This window comes from Colobus angolensis, unplaced genomic scaffold (assembly GCF_000951035.1).
Source record: "Colobus angolensis palliatus isolate OR3802 unplaced genomic scaffold, Cang.pa_1.0 Scaffold39, whole genome shotgun sequence".
NCBI classification, from domain to species: Eukaryota; Metazoa; Chordata; class Mammalia; order Primates; family Cercopithecidae; genus Colobus; species Colobus angolensis.
In genome coordinates, this window is record NW_012117265.1 from 1,333,111 (window position 1) to 1,350,531 (window position 17,421).

At 42.4% G+C, this 17,421-nt stretch overlaps 1 protein-coding gene across 1 annotated transcript in view; it reads right to left on the reverse strand.

Moving 5' to 3' along the window:
* The window catches only part of ZNF441 (zinc finger protein 441), a 26,874-nt gene extending 14,290 nt beyond the window's left edge, over positions 1–12,584 (reverse strand). The window contains exons 1-4 of the mRNA XM_011954767.1: positions 12,394–12,584; positions 3,526–3,652; positions 2,583–2,646; positions 41–1,155 (exon numbers count right to left, since the gene is read on the reverse strand). Coding sequence (XP_011810157.1) covers positions 41–1,155; positions 2,583–2,646; positions 3,526–3,652; positions 12,394–12,396 — 1,309 coding nt within the window. The 5' untranslated portion in view covers positions 12,397–12,584. The remainder of the gene's footprint in view (positions 1–40; positions 1,156–2,582; positions 2,647–3,525; positions 3,653–12,393) is intronic.
* Between the last annotated feature and the right edge of the window lie 4,837 nt (positions 12,585–17,421).

Sequence of the window (17,421 nt, forward strand, 5' to 3'; positions counted from 1 at the left end):
TTACATTTATAGGGTCTCTCCCCCGTGTGAATTCTTTCATGTATTTGAAGGTAAGTGCAACAAATGAAGGCTTTTCCACATTGTTTACATTTATATGGCTTCTCTCCAGTGTGAGTAGTTTCATGATTTCGAAAGTAATAGAAATCACTAAAGGCTTTCCCACATTCACATTTATAGGGTTTCTCCCCAGTATGAGTTTTTTCATGCCTTCGACATAAACTGGGAGAATCAAAGGCTTTCCCACATACCTTGCATTTATGAGGTCCATCTCCAGTGTGCGTTATCATGTGTCTTCGAAAACCTGTGCAATCAGAGAATGCTTTCCCACAATACTTACATTCATAGGGTTTCTCTCCAGTGTGAGTTCTTTTATGTCTTCGAACTGAACTGGGAGAAAGAAAGCCTTTTCCACATATCTTACATTTATGAGGTCCATCTCCAGTGTGCATTATCATGTGTCTTTGAAAGCTTTCAAGATGATAAAATGTTTTCCCACATTGCTGACATTCATAGGATTGTTCTCCAGTGTGACTCATTTCATATAGTTGAGTGTAACAGGAACAACTGAAGGCATTCCCACATAGATTACATTGATAGGGTTTCTCTCCATTGTGTGTTCTTTCATGTCTTAGAGAGGAACTATAAGCAGGAAACGCTGTAGAACACTGCTCATATTCATATGGTTTATCTTCAGTGTGAGTTCTTCCAAGCATATGAAATAAACTAGGCCAAATAAAGGCATTTCCACACAACTTACACATACAACGTCCATCTCCATGGTGTGCTGCCATATGTCTTTGGAGGTTTTCAAGAGAACTGAAGGTTGCACATTCCTTACAATCATAGAGTTTCTTTCCATGCTGAGGCCTTTCACGTATTTGAAAGGAGGGCTGATAACTGAAAGCTGTCCCACATTGTGTATGTGTATATGGCTTCTCTCCATATTCTTGATACTCACATGGTTTGTGTTCACTGTCAACTCTAATGTAGCAATTAAGAGATGAACGACCCATGAGGACTTCTGCACACGCATTGCTTTCCCATGGATCTACTCCAGGTATTTTCTCGTTCACAATACTGTCTTGAATCTGGGTAAAGGGTCCTCCACATTGACTATCATCTTTAATTTCACAGGATCTCTCTACCATATGACATCTGTAAAAAATAAGAAGTATATTAGTAAAGGTTTGTTTATAAATGATTTGTATTAATAAGTATTGGATTTACATTTCTTTTTTTTTTTTTTAGACAGGGTCTCGTTCTGTTGCCCAGGCTGGAGTGCAGTGGTGTGATCTCAGCTCACTGCAACCTCCGCCTCCCAGGTTCATGCCATTCTCCTGCCTCAGCCTCCCAAGTAGCTGGGACTACAGGCGCCCGCCACCATGCCCATCTAATTTTTTGTATTTTCAGTAGAGACGGGGTTTCACCATGTTAGCCAGGATGGTTTCAATCTCCTGACCTCGTGATCTACCCACCTCCGCCTCCCAAAGTGCTGGGATTAGATTTTTGTATTTTTTGTAGAGATGAGGTTTCACCATGTTGCCCAGGCTAATCTTGAACTCCTGAGCTCAAGCAATCTGCCCACCTTGATCTTCTATAGTGCTGGGATTACAAGGGTGAGCCACCATACCCAGCCTTTCTTTTTCTTTCTTTCTCTTTTTGAAACTGGGTTTTGCTCTGTTGTCCAGGCTGGAGTATAGTGATATGAACAGGGCTTACTGCAGTCTTGACCTGCTGGGCTCAAGCAACCTTCCTGTCTCAGCCTCCCAAGTAACTGAAACCACAAGCACAGGCCACCATGCCTGCTAATTTTTGTATTTTTTGTAGAAAGGGGGTCTTGCCACGTTGCCCAGACTGCTTGAACACCTGGGCTCAACCAGTCTTCCTGCCTCAGCTTCCCAAATAGTTGGGATTACAGGTGTGAGCCATCCCACCTGGCCTAGATTTACATTTCTAACATTATCATGCAAATAGTAGGTTTCATGCCCTGTTTGAACATGAATGGACAGAACGATGTGCAAGATAACTCAATCCCAGCTGTTTTGAAGACAGTGACATTCCTATGGGAATTCTTAATACTGTTTCCAAGATAACTATTTTGCAAGCACTGAATAGCTATGTCACATTTAAGTATACGTTTTTGAAGAAAATTTTCTAAGAATAAATAAATTTAAGGTGGGCTTGTTAATTTTCCATGCTTCTTTTTAAAATTTTGGGCTGGTCACAGTGGCTCATGCCTGCAATACCTGCCTTTTGAGAGGCCAAGGCAGGAGGAATGCTTAAGGACAGGAGCTTGAGATGAGCCTGGTTAAACATAGCAAGACCCTAGTTCTACAAAAACAAAGTATGTAGCCACATGTGGTGGTACATGCCTGTAAACCCTAGCTACTCGGAAGGCTGAAATGGGAGGACCATTGAGCACAGGAGTCTGAGGCTATACAGCAAGCTATGATCATATCACTGTACTCCAGCCTGAGCAACAAAGTGAGACACTGTTTCTAAAACAAACAAAATAAAATAAAATTTCTGGCATACTATGAATCACTCCAAGGACACAGCTTTCTCTTGTGGGTGCAAATTACCTTAGATTTCTCCTGAGATCTTTGTACTGATCTTCTTCTATATTGTGATTTTGCCATATCATTCCTGAAAGTTAGAACCAGAAAAATGACTATAAATTATTACAAAATTATAGAAAGACTGCAAGATTTTATGTACACTGCAATCATGCATTATTCACACACCAAACTACAGTTGACTCTTCAACAACACAGGTTTGAACTGCACAGGTCCATTTACAGATAAATTTCTTCAGTCTCTGCTACTCTTGAGACAGCAAGACCAACCCCTCCTCTTATTCAGTATACTCAATGTAAAGACGGTTAGAATGGGCCAGGCGTGGTGGCTCACACCTGTAATCCCAGACCTTTGGGAGGCCGAGGCGGGTGGATCATGAGGTCAAGAGATCGAGACCATCCTGGCCAACATGGTGAAACCCCATCTCTACTAAAAATACAAAAATTAGCTGGGCATGGTGGCGGGCACCAGTAGTCCCAGCTACTCGGGAGCCTGAGGCAGGAGAATTGCTTGAATTCAGGAGGCAGAGGTTGCAGTGAGCCGAGATCGTGCCACTGCACTCCAGCCTGCCAATACAATGAGACTCTGTCTCAAAAAAAAAAAAACAGAATGGAAACTTTCTATGAATACTAAATAATGTTCTACTTCCCTATAGTTTCCTAATGAATATTTTCTTTTTCTAGCTTACTGTACTGTGAGAATATATAGCATATAATACATATGACATAAAATACATGTATTAATTGTTTCTGTTACCAATAATGCTGCCAGTAAACAGTAGGCTACTAGTGGTTAAGTTGTGGGGGAGAATAAGATGTATGACTGCTTGGGTGGCTGGTTCAAGGGCCAATTATATCCCCTTTCCATATTTCAAATCATTGAACAGCATTGATGACCAAGAAACAAATGTCTCTAATTGACTAAGTGAAGGCATGATGTCATCCTTACCTATACAATCCAAGTTTCTGATGGTTTCCTGCATCACATCTCTGTAGAGACTCTTCTGTGATGGACCCAGCAAAGCCCACTCCTCACAGGTGAAGTTTATAGCCACATCCTCAAATGCCACTGAATCCTGAAACATTCCACATGTGCACAGGAGGAAGATTAAAACTGAAGGCACTGGGAATCTAGATTGACTTCATAACCTTCACAAGATGCTGTGGTTTCCAAACATTTATTCAAGGACATAGTAAACCCATTCTTATTCTCTCTTTATACCATTTTATCCCACATAACAATTCTGATGCTAGAATTGAACATGTTTTATAAAGTAACAGTTGAATAGGAACACGCCTCTTGTTGGTGAGTTAAGAAAGTGAGTCTTATCGCCTGAATCACTCCTAATTTCTATTTCTACAGTGGGTCTGCAGTTCTTGTCATGACAAAGTCCTACTACCTATTGTGCAAAAGAGAGTTACCAGCAAGAAGGCTCTCACCAGATGCCCAACCTTGACGCTGGGCTTCCCACCCTCCAGAAGTGTAAAACATAAATATCATTTCTTATAAATTACCCAGTTAAAGTATTCTGTTATAAGCAACAAAAAACAGACTAAGACAGCCATGAAAAAAACACTCTGAGGCCAGGCACAGTGGCGCACCCCTGTAATCCCTGCACTTAGGGAGGCCGAGGCAGGCAGATAACCTGAGGTTGGGAGTTCGAGACTAGTCTGACCAACATGGAGAAACGCCACCTCTACTTAAAATACAAAAAATTAGCCAGGCGTGGTGGCGCATGCCTATAATCCCAGCTACTCAGGAGGCTGAGGCAGGAGAATTGCTTGAACCTGGGAGGTGAAGGTTGCGGTGAGCCGAGATCGCGCCATTGCACTCCAGCCTGGGCAACAAGAGCGAAACTCCGTCTCAAAAAAATAAAAAAATAAGGGAAAAACACTCTGGTCACTGTATCTGTAATGAGTGACCCTCGTGCCTTGGGGAATTTAGCCTGTGCTATGTGACTACACTAAGAGAGAACATTTGGAAGCTAGCAAATGGTTTCCTGCAGAACAAATGTAGTTTAACATGACAAAAGACTAATCAGGATATTTTACCATCCCAATGGAAAAATGTTAAACTTTATTAAGTAATGTCAAAGAAGAAGAAAAGAAGGGCAAAGACTATATATGTTCTTAGGAAAAAACTCTGTGTCACCTCTCATGAATATCTATAATATTCCCTAAATCACTAAACAGACCTTTTTGTCATCATTAAAAATCAAATGACCAAATCTAATAGAAGTCACAAACGTCTAAAAATGCTAAAATCCTTCTAATCAAGAAAGCAACAGCTTTCCAAAAACAGATAAAGTATTGTGAATATACTATATTCAGCATCCTGTACTATTAACATAGAGATAAACAAATAGAATAAGGAAGATGACAAATAGTAGAAAAGCTTTGTGGAGTTTTGTTTGTCCTTGTCCCAACCGCTCCTCACATCAGAGCCAGTCTTGAAGACAGAAGACCAAATTTCCAATGTGGATCCCCCCAGAGAGAGGAGATCAGATCTTATGTATAAGTTATTGCCCCTTTGTATTTTTCAATCCATCTGTGGACCATCCAAAGGTCTGAAAGAAAGCTCTTTTTTATTTCATCAATGATGGAGCCTAATTAGGTCAAGCTTGGCAGGAACTGCTTCAAAATGTTGCAAAATACATTAAAAACCTTCAAACAACTGGGACAACAAATTATGATTAAGACAAATGGTAGAACATCTAAGTCCTGGGAATAAAAAGGAAGAGAACAATTTCCCCCAGAAATTAGGGCATTCAGGCTCAGCACGGTGGCTCACGTTTGTAATCCCAGCACTTTGGGAGGCCGAGGCGGGAGGATCACCTGAGGTCAGGAGTTCAAGACCAGCCTGGCCAACATGTTGAAACCCCGTCTCTACTAAGAATACAAAAATTAGTCAGGCGTGGTGGCGGGCACCTGTAGTTCCAGCTACTCCAGAGGCTTAGGGATGAGAATTGCTTGAACCTGGGAATTGGAGGTTGCAGTGAGCCGAGATCGAGCCACTGAACTCCAGCCTGGGCGATAAAGCAAGATTCTGTCTCAGAAAAAAAAAAAAAAAAAGGGCATTCAAAAGCACTCAAGTGTTTTGGGGAATTAAGAATGCATGCACTGGAAATGCGTGCACTGGAAAGAACACATTTTCACAAAAGACCTGGGGAGGCCCTCATTTTCAGCTCTGCATCATCTCTCGGTTTGGTAAAACAGAAAGGGAAGGCTAAAGCAGAGTTTTAAGCAGTCTGGCTAAGTGTTCAAATACTAAACTACATCACAGACCCATCCACAAACACTGGAAGAGGTCAGGTTTTTGTTTGGCATATCTTTTTCACTTTTAGCTGCTAGCATTCAGGAAATCTATCAGAATACTGGATGAACACAAGCTAAGGGAACAGAGACTTCAGTGACAACACTGGACAGAGAATACAGTCTCTGCAAACACACTCTGAAAATGTTACTAAACAAACGAATAATTAAAACCTTCCACAAACCAGAAGGGCAAACAGTGAAGAGGAATCTGATTTCCGGATTATAACATTCAAATGTCTGCTTTACAACACAAAAAGTCCACAAAGACTGTAAAGGAACATGAAAATACAGTTCATCAATGGAAAAAATTTAATTTAGATAAACCATCTCTGAGAACCTCAGACATTAGACTTACTGAATAAAAACTTTAAAGCAACTGTCTTACATATATTCAATGAGGTAAAGGCAATTATGAACGAAGAACTAAAAGAAAACCAGAAAAAGGATGTATGGATAAAATCGTATCAATACAAAATTAGAAATTGGACCATATTTAATTTATGCAACTGCAAAGGACAACATCTAAAATGAAAATTTCCCTATAGATGTTCAACAGATGTGAGCAACCAAAGTAAAAAATCAACTAAAATGAAGATAGAACAATTGAAGTTATTTAGACTGAGGAGAAAAAAAGACAAAGGAATGAAATTGATAGAATGTATGATCGGTATAACTGCCTTGCCAGTAATGTTAAAAGAAGTTCATTGGAGAGAAGAAAAATTATATAGATTAGAAATTTGGATCACACACACACAAAGACTCTGAGAATTACATGAAGACATTTGAAATTCTTTAGTTTTCTTATACCTATCTGACCTAATATAATAGATACAGGTTTGTTCAACATAATAATATCAGCAATGTATTGGGCAATACAATAGAGGAATTCAGAATAGTTTGTTATACCAGCACTACCCCTGAAGCCGGTATAGTGTTATTTGAAACTGTAGGCTCATTAATTGTGAATGGTATTCTACAAACTCTAGTGAATTCACTAGTAAAATTTAAGAAACAAATAGATTTACTCTACTCATAGAAGCAAGCAAATGGAATCATATACATGCTCAGTCAAAATGAAAGAAGGCAGAAAGGAGAAAGTTGAAAAAACAGATAATGTACAATAAGTAGAAAACAATAACATATATGTGATATTAATCCAATTATATCAGTTAAAACATAGAATATATATTACCTATATTCAACAGTAAAAAAGGCAGGGACTGGCAGAGTATAATGAAAAAGAAGGCCCATCAATGTGCACAAGAAAACCATTTTAAACAGAAAGACACAGATACATATTAAACAGAAAGGTATGGATAAATATATGCCATTCTAGCCCTAATCAAAAGAAATATGGAACAGCAATACTAAATTCAGATAAATAAGATTTTAGGTCAAAGAAAATTACATGCGATGGAGATATTTCATAATGATAAAGAGGTCAATCCTACAAGACATAATAATCCTTAACATCTATGCCCATAAACACAGATCATGAAAATACATAAGGCAAAAACTTATAAAACCACAAGGCAGAATACACAAATCTACAACTATAGTTGGAGGAAAACAACTCACCTCTTTCAATAATTGACAGATCAGTTTGGCAGAAAATCACTAATGATACACCTGAACTCAAGAATACTATTAATTAACTAGATTTAATTGATGTGTATTTATACCTTCATTGTACACCAGCAGGCTACACATTATTTTCAAGCCCACATGACGTATACACCAAGATAGACCATATTCTGAACCATAAAACACACTTGAACAACTTTTTAAAAATAGAAATTCTATAAAGTATGCAATCAAACTGTATTATAATTAATGTAGCAATAAATAACAGAAACACACTTGAAAAGCCTAAAAAACCTGGAGATTTAAGTCATAAACCTCTCAACTTTAAAAATGTCAAAGAGAATTCTCAAGCAAATGTAAATTACTGCAATGTTGATAAAAAAGAGTATACCATAGCAAAATTTTTAGAATGTAGCAAAGGCAGTGCTTAGAAGGAAACTTAAAGATTTGAATGCAGGCTGGGCGCGGTGGCTCATGCCTGTAATCCCAGCACTTTGGGAGGCCGATGTGAGTGGATCACGAGGTCAGAAGATCGGGACCCTCCTGGCTAACACAGTGAAACCCCATCTCTACTAAAAATACAAAAAATTAGCCAGGCGTGGTGGCGGGCGCCTGTAGTCCCAGCTACTCGGGAGGCTGAGGCAGGAGAATGGCGTGAACCCAGGAGGCGGAGCTTGCAGTGAGCCGAGATCACACCACTGCACTCCAACCTGGGCAACAGAGCCACACTCCGTCTCAAAAAAAAAAAAAAAGAATTGAATGCAATCTCTAGAGAGAAAAGATAAAAAACCAATGCTTAAAAACCTTCCACTTCAGGAAACTAAAGAAAGTTTAGTAAGATACATGTAAATCAAGCAGAGGGAAATAACAACGAGAGAAAGTATTAATGAAATAGCAAGCAAGAAATCAGTAGGAAACATCAACAATCCAAAAGCTGGTTCCTTCAAAAGATCAATAAAACGAGTAAGCCCATAGCCAAGCTAACCCAGAAGAAAGGGGGGTTATGATTACTAATCTTGTGTTCATTAAAGGACCTCAAAGAAGTATTAGGAACAACTGCTGCATTGCCCACATAGTTGATAAATTACATGGAATGCACCAATTCCTTGAATGACACAAGCTACCAAAATTAGTTCTCACAAAAGGAGAACTAATTAATATGAAAAGTCTTATAACTATTAAAGAAATCGAATCAATAAATAATAAAAGTCCCAGGCCAGGCTGGGTGCACTGGTAGGCTAGGCATGATGGCTCACACGTGTAATGCCAGCACTTTGGGAGGCCAAGATCGGCAGACTGCTTGAGCCCAGGAGTTCAAGACCAGCCTGGGCAACATGGTGAAACCCCATCTCTACAGAAAACACAAAAAATTAGCAGGATGTAGTGGCACGTGCCTGTAGTTCCAGCCACTCAGGAGGCTGAGGTGGGAGGATCACTTGAGTCCAGGAGGCAGAAGTTGCAATGAGATCATGCCACTGCACTTCAGCCTAGACAACAAAGCAAAACTCCATTTCAAGCAAACAAACGAATAAAAAGTCCTAAGAAAAAGGAACAGGCCAGCATGGTTTCACTGTTGAATTCTGGAAAACACTTAGGGAAGAAATGACACAAATTCTCTATCATCTCTTTCAGAAAATAGAAGCAGAGGGGACAATTTCTAATTCATGTTGTAAGGCCAACACTGATAATATGGTTTGGCTCTGTGTCACCACCGAAATCTAATCTTGAACTGTAATCCCCATAATCCCCATGTATCAAGGGAGGGACCTGTGGGAGGTGATTGGATTACGGGGGCAATTTCCCACATGCTGTTCTTGTGACAGTGGGTTGTCATGAAATCTGATGGTTTTATAAGTGTTCGACAGTTCCTACTTCACGTGCTGTCTTGCCTGTCACCATGTAAGAAGTGCCTGCTTCCCCTTCTGCCATGATTGTAAGTTTCCTGAGGCCTCCCCAGCCATGAGGAACTGTGAGTCAATTAAACTTCTTTTCTGGTAGTTCTTTATAGCAGTGTGAAAATGGACTAATACAACTGCCTCAATACACAAAACTAGATAGACGTTACAGACATATCTCCATCATGTGAGGGCATAAGGGGAAGAATGCCGTCTGCAAATCAAGAAAGAGGCCCAGGCAGGGTGCGGTGGCTCACCCCTGTAATCCCAGCACTTTGGGAGGCCAAGGTGGGCGGATCATGAGGTCAGGAGATCGAGACCATCCTGGCTAACACGGTGAAACACCGTCTCTACTAAAAATACAAAAAATTAGCTGGGCGTGGTGGCATGTGCCTGTAGTCCCAGCTACTTGGGAAGCTGAGGCAGGAGAATCACTTGAACCCAGAAGGCGGAGGTTGCAGTGAGCTGAGATCATGCCACTGCACTCCAGCCTGGGCAACAGAGTAATACTCCATCTCAAAAAAAAGAAAGAAAAGAAAAGAAAGAGAAAGAGAAAGATGCCCTTATTAGACAACTGATCTGCTGTTTGAAACTGAATTCCCAGCCTTTACAGTTTTGAGAAATGAGTATCTGTTGTTTAAGGCATGCAGTCTGTGGTAATTTGTTATAGTTGCCCAAAGGACTAAGTTAGGAAGGGTCTTTCTCTACCACACATCAAGGCTTTGAAGACTACAGTAATCAGAAGAGTATGATATTAGCAGACTGATAGATACATAAACCAATGAAAAATAGCAAATTCTGGAACAAGAGCATCTACTTAAGGTACAAGAACCTATGACACAGCAGGTATTGCCAGGCAGTGATACAAATGAGGGACACTTCAACAGAAATGATAGAGACAAATGGTTATCTATAGGAGAATAATCCATCTTCTGCCCAGCATCTCCATATACAATGATCAACTAACTATAGACTTTCCGGTTTTCATTAATTTTTACTCAGTTTGTTACCTCAGCTTCCATTTTGAATGTGGTTTTATGCTTATCATACCAAAAAAGGGGTTTTATGACCCTTGACACAGTTTCTAGTTCTCTATCTTCTCCCAGTTCTTCAATTTGGTTGATCCATATGCATCCCTTATACCATCATCTCCTTTCACCACCTCCCTATGGGTGCAGAGTGTGTCAAGTCAGGTTCTCCTATCACCTGGAACATCCTCCATCCCCATGCTGCTCACCAAAGTGCTCAGTAACCACGATCCCAGGAGACACTACATTGTTAGCTTTTCAGGTTCTTGCACCACCTCAGTGGGGTTGGTTTTCCTGTCCTTAGGGATAGTTTTCTCCCTTCATTGGTATGAGAGCATCAGAAGGGAAGAATCATTTCAGTCCTGTCCCCTTAATACCACCATCCAATTGGTTGACCAGCCATATATCCTCAAGAAAGGGATGGGGGAAGAAAAGCTGAGTGTTCTAAGGAAGTAGCTTCTTGAGGAAGGGTATACCAGGAGACTCCTACTACAGGGCATCATGCTACTGCCCTACAAGGTCCCACCATCTCCACCTCAGGGTGTCCTCTGGAAGGAGTGACACAGGGACTGATATTCACTTGACACTATAAGAGACTTGGCAGTTGTGGGCATCTTGGGGTAGCCCCAGGCAGTTCTGAAACCCAGGACCAGGAAACCATAGAGGATGGGCTGGGGACTCATCACCCTGTAACGTTTCCAAAGAGGAACCTTAATCCAAACACATTCTCAAAAGGTGTCTCTGTCTAGGGATGATGAAGGGAGGGCAGTAACAAAAATTTTATTTATTAATATTCATTTTTTTTACAGCCAAGTGTCGTGGGTTTTCTCTGCTTCTTCGCATGTGAAATGTTCATAAACACAAAACCTTTTACAAAGAGCCATATATTGCCATGTATAAACAAAATGACAATTAAAATACTAGCCTCTGTTTGAAATATAAACTGGGGGACAAGGAGTTCATAAAGTTGCTGTGAATTGAGAAGAGAAAGCCTGAGGAAGGCTCTGGAAGCCAAGGGATTTTCTGTCCGCCCTAGGAGGAGTTAGGATGAGTGAACACAGTGGTGGACTTGAGACCCTGCTGCCCACATCTCTGGAAGACTCGGAGGGGAAGCGGTCGCCCTTGGAAAGAAAGAAGGGACTGAGGACCAAAGAGACCACAGCTCCTCCCACACACAAACCCCACACACGAGTCGGCCTGGTGACCTGTCGTCACCGTGCAGCCTCCTCACCGGGTTCACAGGAACTGCGAGCCAGGCTGGAGGCGAGATTGCAGTTAGATATTAACCAGGTGCCCTCAGCCCCGCTGCCTCACGGGGTCGCCTCCCTGAGAGTCAGGTCACAGCAGACGCCGACCGCCGGCTTCCCCACTGTGCCTGGGGATAAGATCTCTGAGAGTTGCTCAAGAGTCGCCTGACTTCTTTCTCACATCCTGAATTCCAGTGGAAAGGCTGGCGCCAAGCAGGCTGAAGACCCCACGAGGGAGCCCACTCAGCAGAAGAAAGCGGTTTCACCTCCCGTCCCAGGAGTCACCCCTCACTTCCCCACCATCCAGCGACCCTACGCCCCAGCCGCCCCCGTCCACACCCCTAAACACCCCATCCCCCAAACCTCTCAGGAAGGCGGATCTGGGGTGTCCTCCCCTCTCCCCCCATTCAACTGTTTCTGCTGCAGCCCTCAGCGTCTCGGTGCAGTTACTCGGGCCGCGAACCTGTGCCGGTTACAGCCGCACAATCCGGGGAAACGCGGGACTGCTGGCGCGTAGTTGCCCAGAGAGGCCGCCAGGGCCAGGGCCGCAGTGGCCGCGCAGAGACGGGACAGGACGCCCGGGGTCCCGGCTGCCGCCCCAGCCCCATCCTGCGGCCGAGGGGGCCAAGGGCCGAGCTGCGCCAGGGTGTCGCCAGCGGGGAAGCCCTGGTGCCACCACAGCCGGTTCCGGCCGGTTCCAACCAGTCTCTCCTCTCACGCGTCGGGACACCAGACCTCACACACTCACCATTTCCTGGCTTCCGGTGTCCAGGTTCCTCCCTCTGCCTCCCGCTGTCAATGCGGGTCCCAGCGAGACAGAAGCTGCCACAGACGTTCCAGGGCGTCTTTCAGTGACAGAACCCGGAGCCCAGTGCGGGGGCGTGGAGAAGACTCGGCGGGTTCTTTGAACCTTGCACCGTCCTCCCGGCAGCGCGCCTGATTGACAGTTCCCACGAACCCGCCCCGCGGCCCTGATTGGATAGTGCGCCAGGTCCCTCCCCCGGGGACTGAGTAACGGAAGAAGCGATCTCAGCTGCGGAGTGGAGCCTGATATACAGATTCCAGACACAGGCTTTGAGAAGACTAGCTTCCTCCCTGCGCTGTGACCTGACCCCCTCCCAGGGGACATTTGCATTTAGGCAGTGTGTCCTGATTGTACTCAATGGGACCTTTCTCCTTCCTCCTGGACAGGGACCCACAAGTCTGTGCAGGAAATTCCAGACTCACCGTCCAATTGAGCTATCCCCTGATTTGAGAGCAGGAAGGGAGCCCAGGCCACACTGCAGCAGGAGGGAGGGCCTGATGTCCTCTAGGAATCAGGAGTTTGGGATAAGGCTGTTGGCTGCACAGGCTAAGCCTTTCTTCCACCTTATCTCTCAATCTAATTTTCAGTGCAGAAGATAAAAACACCCCAACAAGGCCTGGCGTGGTGGCTCACACCTGTAATCCCAGCACTTTGGGAGGCCGAGGCAGGTGGATCACTTGAGGTCAGAAATTCAAGACCAGTCTGGCCAACATGGTGGCTCTGTCTCTAAAATACAAAAATTAGCCGTATGTGGCGGCACACGCCTGTAGTCCCAGCTACTCATGAGGCTGGGACAGGAGACTCTCTTGAACCCGGAAGGCAGAGGCTGCAGTGAGAGAGTGGGGGAGACAGAGGGAGACTCCATCTCGAAAAAAAATAATAATAAAAATAAAAACAAAATAAAATTGTTAAATGTGTGGAAAAACTGGAATTATGTGGCGGCAATATTTTATAAAGCAAAAACTTGAACTAGCTCAGATAAGCAGCCTGGTGCATCCACAGTTCACAAGTCAACCCCTTTCAGGAGGCCAAACATACTCCAAAGCTTGGAGGCCAGACGATAATTCCCGAAATGGAGCCCTGAGGTTGATCAGAACCTGGGGATGAGTCAGGGGCACTAATGGATTTAACTCTGGGAGTTCAATTTGCCCTCCTGTCTCCTAAACATAGTGTGGAAATACTCCTTCCATCAAGCCTTTAAATGTTATTGAATTAAATGCTTCAATCAAAGGCTGAGACATTAGACTTTGAATTTGAAAACATTCATCTTCATATTTTTATGAAGAATACCAGATAGAAAAGCATTATGAGGCCAGGCACCATGACCCATGCCTGTAATCCAACCATTTTGGGACGCTGGGGTGGGTGGTTTGCTTGAGCTCAGGAGCTCAAGACCAGCCTGGGCAATGTGGTGAAACCCCCATCTCTATTTAAAAACAAACAAAAAAAGGCATTATGAACTGGGAGCTGGCACCCATGGCGATACGAAGAAAAAGAGGTTTAATTGGCTCACAGTTCAGCATGGCTGGGGAGGCCTCACAATCATGGTGGAAGGTGAAGGAGCAGCAAAAGCAAATGTTACACTGTGGCAGGCAAGATAGCATGTGCAGGGGAACTGCCCTTTATAAAGCCATCAGATCTCATGAGATTTATTCACCCAAATCTCATTTTGAATTGTAGCTCCCGTAATCCCCGCATGTCATGGGAGTGATCCAGTGGGAGGTAATTGAATCATGGGGGCGGTTTTCCCACACTGTTCTCATAATAGTGAATAAGTCTCATGAAATCCGATGGCTTTATAAAGGACAGTTTCCCTGTACATGCTCTCTTGCCTGCCACCATGTAACATTTGCCTTTGTTCCTCCTTAGCCTTCCACCAACACCTGACCAAATGGACCTAATAGACATCTACAGAACTCTCCACCCAAAACCAGCAGATTATATATTCTTCTCCTCACCAAATGGCACATACTCTAAAATCAGTCACACAATCAGACATAAAATAACCCTCAGCAAATTAAAAAAACAAGCAAACAAAATCATACCAGCTGCACGCTCAGACCACAATGCATAAAAATAGAAATCAAGACTAAGAAAATCTCCCCAAACCATACAATTATGTGAAAATTAAATGACCTGGTTCAGAATGACTTCTGAGTAAATAATGAAATTAACACCAAAATTAAGAAATTCTTCAAAACGGAGAAGAAAGATACAACATGCCAGAATTTCTGGGACATAGCTAAAGAAGTGTTAAGGTGGAAATTTATAGCACTAACTGCCCAAATCAAAAAGAAAGATCTGAACTAGAAGAACTAGAGGAAGTTGTAAAAGATCACAACTAGAACTAGAGAAGCAAGAGCAAACCAATTCCAAAGCTAGCAGAAGACAAGAAATGACCAAAATCAGAGCTAAAATGACCAAAATCAGAGCTAAACTGAAGGAAATTGAGATACAAAAAAAAAAAAAAAAATCAAATAAATAAATACAAAAGATCAGCAAATGCAAGAGTTGGTTCTTGAGAAAAAATAACTTAAAAATTCCCAAATAATCAAGGCAATCCTAAGCAAAAAGAACAAGCTGGAGGCATCATGCTACCAGACTTCAAACAATATACTACAGGGCTACGGTAATCAAAACAATATGGTACTTTTACAAAAACGGACACATTACCAATGGAACAGAATAGAGAGCCCAGAAATAATGCTGCACACCTACAACCATCTGATCTTTCACAAAGCTGACAAAAACAAGCAGTGGGGAAGTACTCATCAATGGTGCTGGGATAACTGGCTAGCCATATGCAAAAGATTGAAACTGAACCGCTTTCTTAAATCATATACAAAAATCAACTCAAGATGGATTAAAGACACTTCAAAAGAAGACATGCATGTAACCAACAAGCAAATGAAAAAGAAAAATGCCCAGTATCACTAATCATTAGAGAAATGCACATCAAAACCACAATGAGATACCATTTCACACCAATCAGAATGACTATTAATAAAAAGTCAAAAAGTAACAGATGCTGGCAAGGTTGTGGAGAAAAGGGAATACTATACTCCGCTGGTGGGAGTTTAAGTTAGTTCAACCTTTGTGGAAAGCAGCGTGGTGATTCCTCAAAGCACTAAAAACTGAATTACCATTTGAACTAGCAATCCAATTACTAGGTATATACCCAAAGGATATGAATTATTTTACCATAAAGGCACATGCACACCTATGTTCATTGCAGCACTATTCACAATAGCAAATATATGAAAGCAACCTAAATGCCTATTAACTGTAGACTGAAAAAAGAACATTTGGCACACATACACCAAGAAATACTACACAGCCTTAAAAAAGAATAAGATCATGTCTTTGCAGAAACATGGATGGAGCTGGAGGCTATTATCCTTAACTAACACAGGAACAGAAAACCAAATATCACATGTTCTCACTTATAAGTGGGAGTTACATAATGAGAATATGTGAACACAAAGAGAGGAACAACAGACACTGGGGCCTACTTAAGGGTGGAAGGAGGAAAAGGATCAGAAAAAAATAACTATCAGGTATCATGCTTCGTACCTGGGTGATGAAATAATCTGTACACCGAATTCCCATAACATAAGTTTATCTATATAAAAAAAACTGACTATGTACCCTGGAACCTAAAATAAAGGTTAAAAGTAGACATTTGAATATTATAATAAGAGTAACTCTGTAAATCAAATTCTCCCCCTTCCTTTTTATGCTATTTATGTTTGGTGAAGGCTGTAATTGTTTATTTGTTTGGTAATTTTCAAAAGTGTATTTATAGAGACTGTATTGCTTGTCCAGTGTAGTCACTGAAGTCTCTGTTCCTTTAGCTTATATTCACCCAGTGTTCTGACAATGCCAGGAACAAAAGAAAAAGAGAAAATGAAACAAGCGAAAAATTGACCTCTCTCAGTCTCTGTGGATGGATCTGAGCTGGAGAATTCCTTGAATCCTTAGCCCAGCTGCTTAAAGCTCTGCTTTTACCCTTCTCTTTCTGTTTAACCAAGCCTCAAGATCTACCAGCCCTGAAAATAATGCCGAGGCGAGCGGATGACCTGAGGTCGGGAGTTCCAGACCAGCCTGACCAACATGGAGAAACCCCATCTCTACTAAAAGTACAAAATTAGCCGGGCATGGTGGCACATGCCTGTAATCCCAGCTACTCGGGAGGCTGAGGCAGGAGAATCACTTGAACCCGGGAAGCAGAGGTTGCAGTGAGCCAAGATCGGCCATTGCACTCCAGCCTGGGCAACAAGAAAGAGACCCCGTCTCAAAAAAAAAAAAAAAGTCTCCCTTGAGCAAAACCACGTGAAAGCAGTATGTGTGGAGAAGTCAGCATGGGTCATTCATCGTAATTGCTACCATAGAGCTCATGCTCAACACAAGCCACATGAGTATCAGGAATATGGAGAGAAGCCACGTACACATAAACAATGTGAGAAAGCCTCCAGTTACTGCCACTTCCTTTCAATACATTAAAGACCTAACCCTGGAAAGAAACTTAGTGACTAAAAGGAATGTGAGAAAGCACTTAATCATCTCAGAAGCTTTGCACAGTGGAGGTAGGCCTCATAAATGTAAGATATGTGGGAAAGGCTTCAATTTTCACAGACCATTTCAAAGACATGAAAGAACTTACCCTGGAGAGAAACATTATAAATGCAAACAATGTGGGAAAGCCTTCAGTTGTTCCTGTTACAGTCAAATACATGAAAAGACTCATACTGGAAAACAACCCTATGAATGTCAGCAATGTGTAAAAGCATTTTATCATCTCAGAGGCTTTCAAAGATACACAAGAACATACACTGGAAATAGAAATCAGAAATGGGCCGGGCGCGGTGGCTGAAGCCTGTAATCCCAGCACTTTGGGAGGCCGAGACGGGCGGATCACGAGGTCAGGAGATCGAGACCATCCTGGCTAACACGGTGAAACCTCGTCTCTAC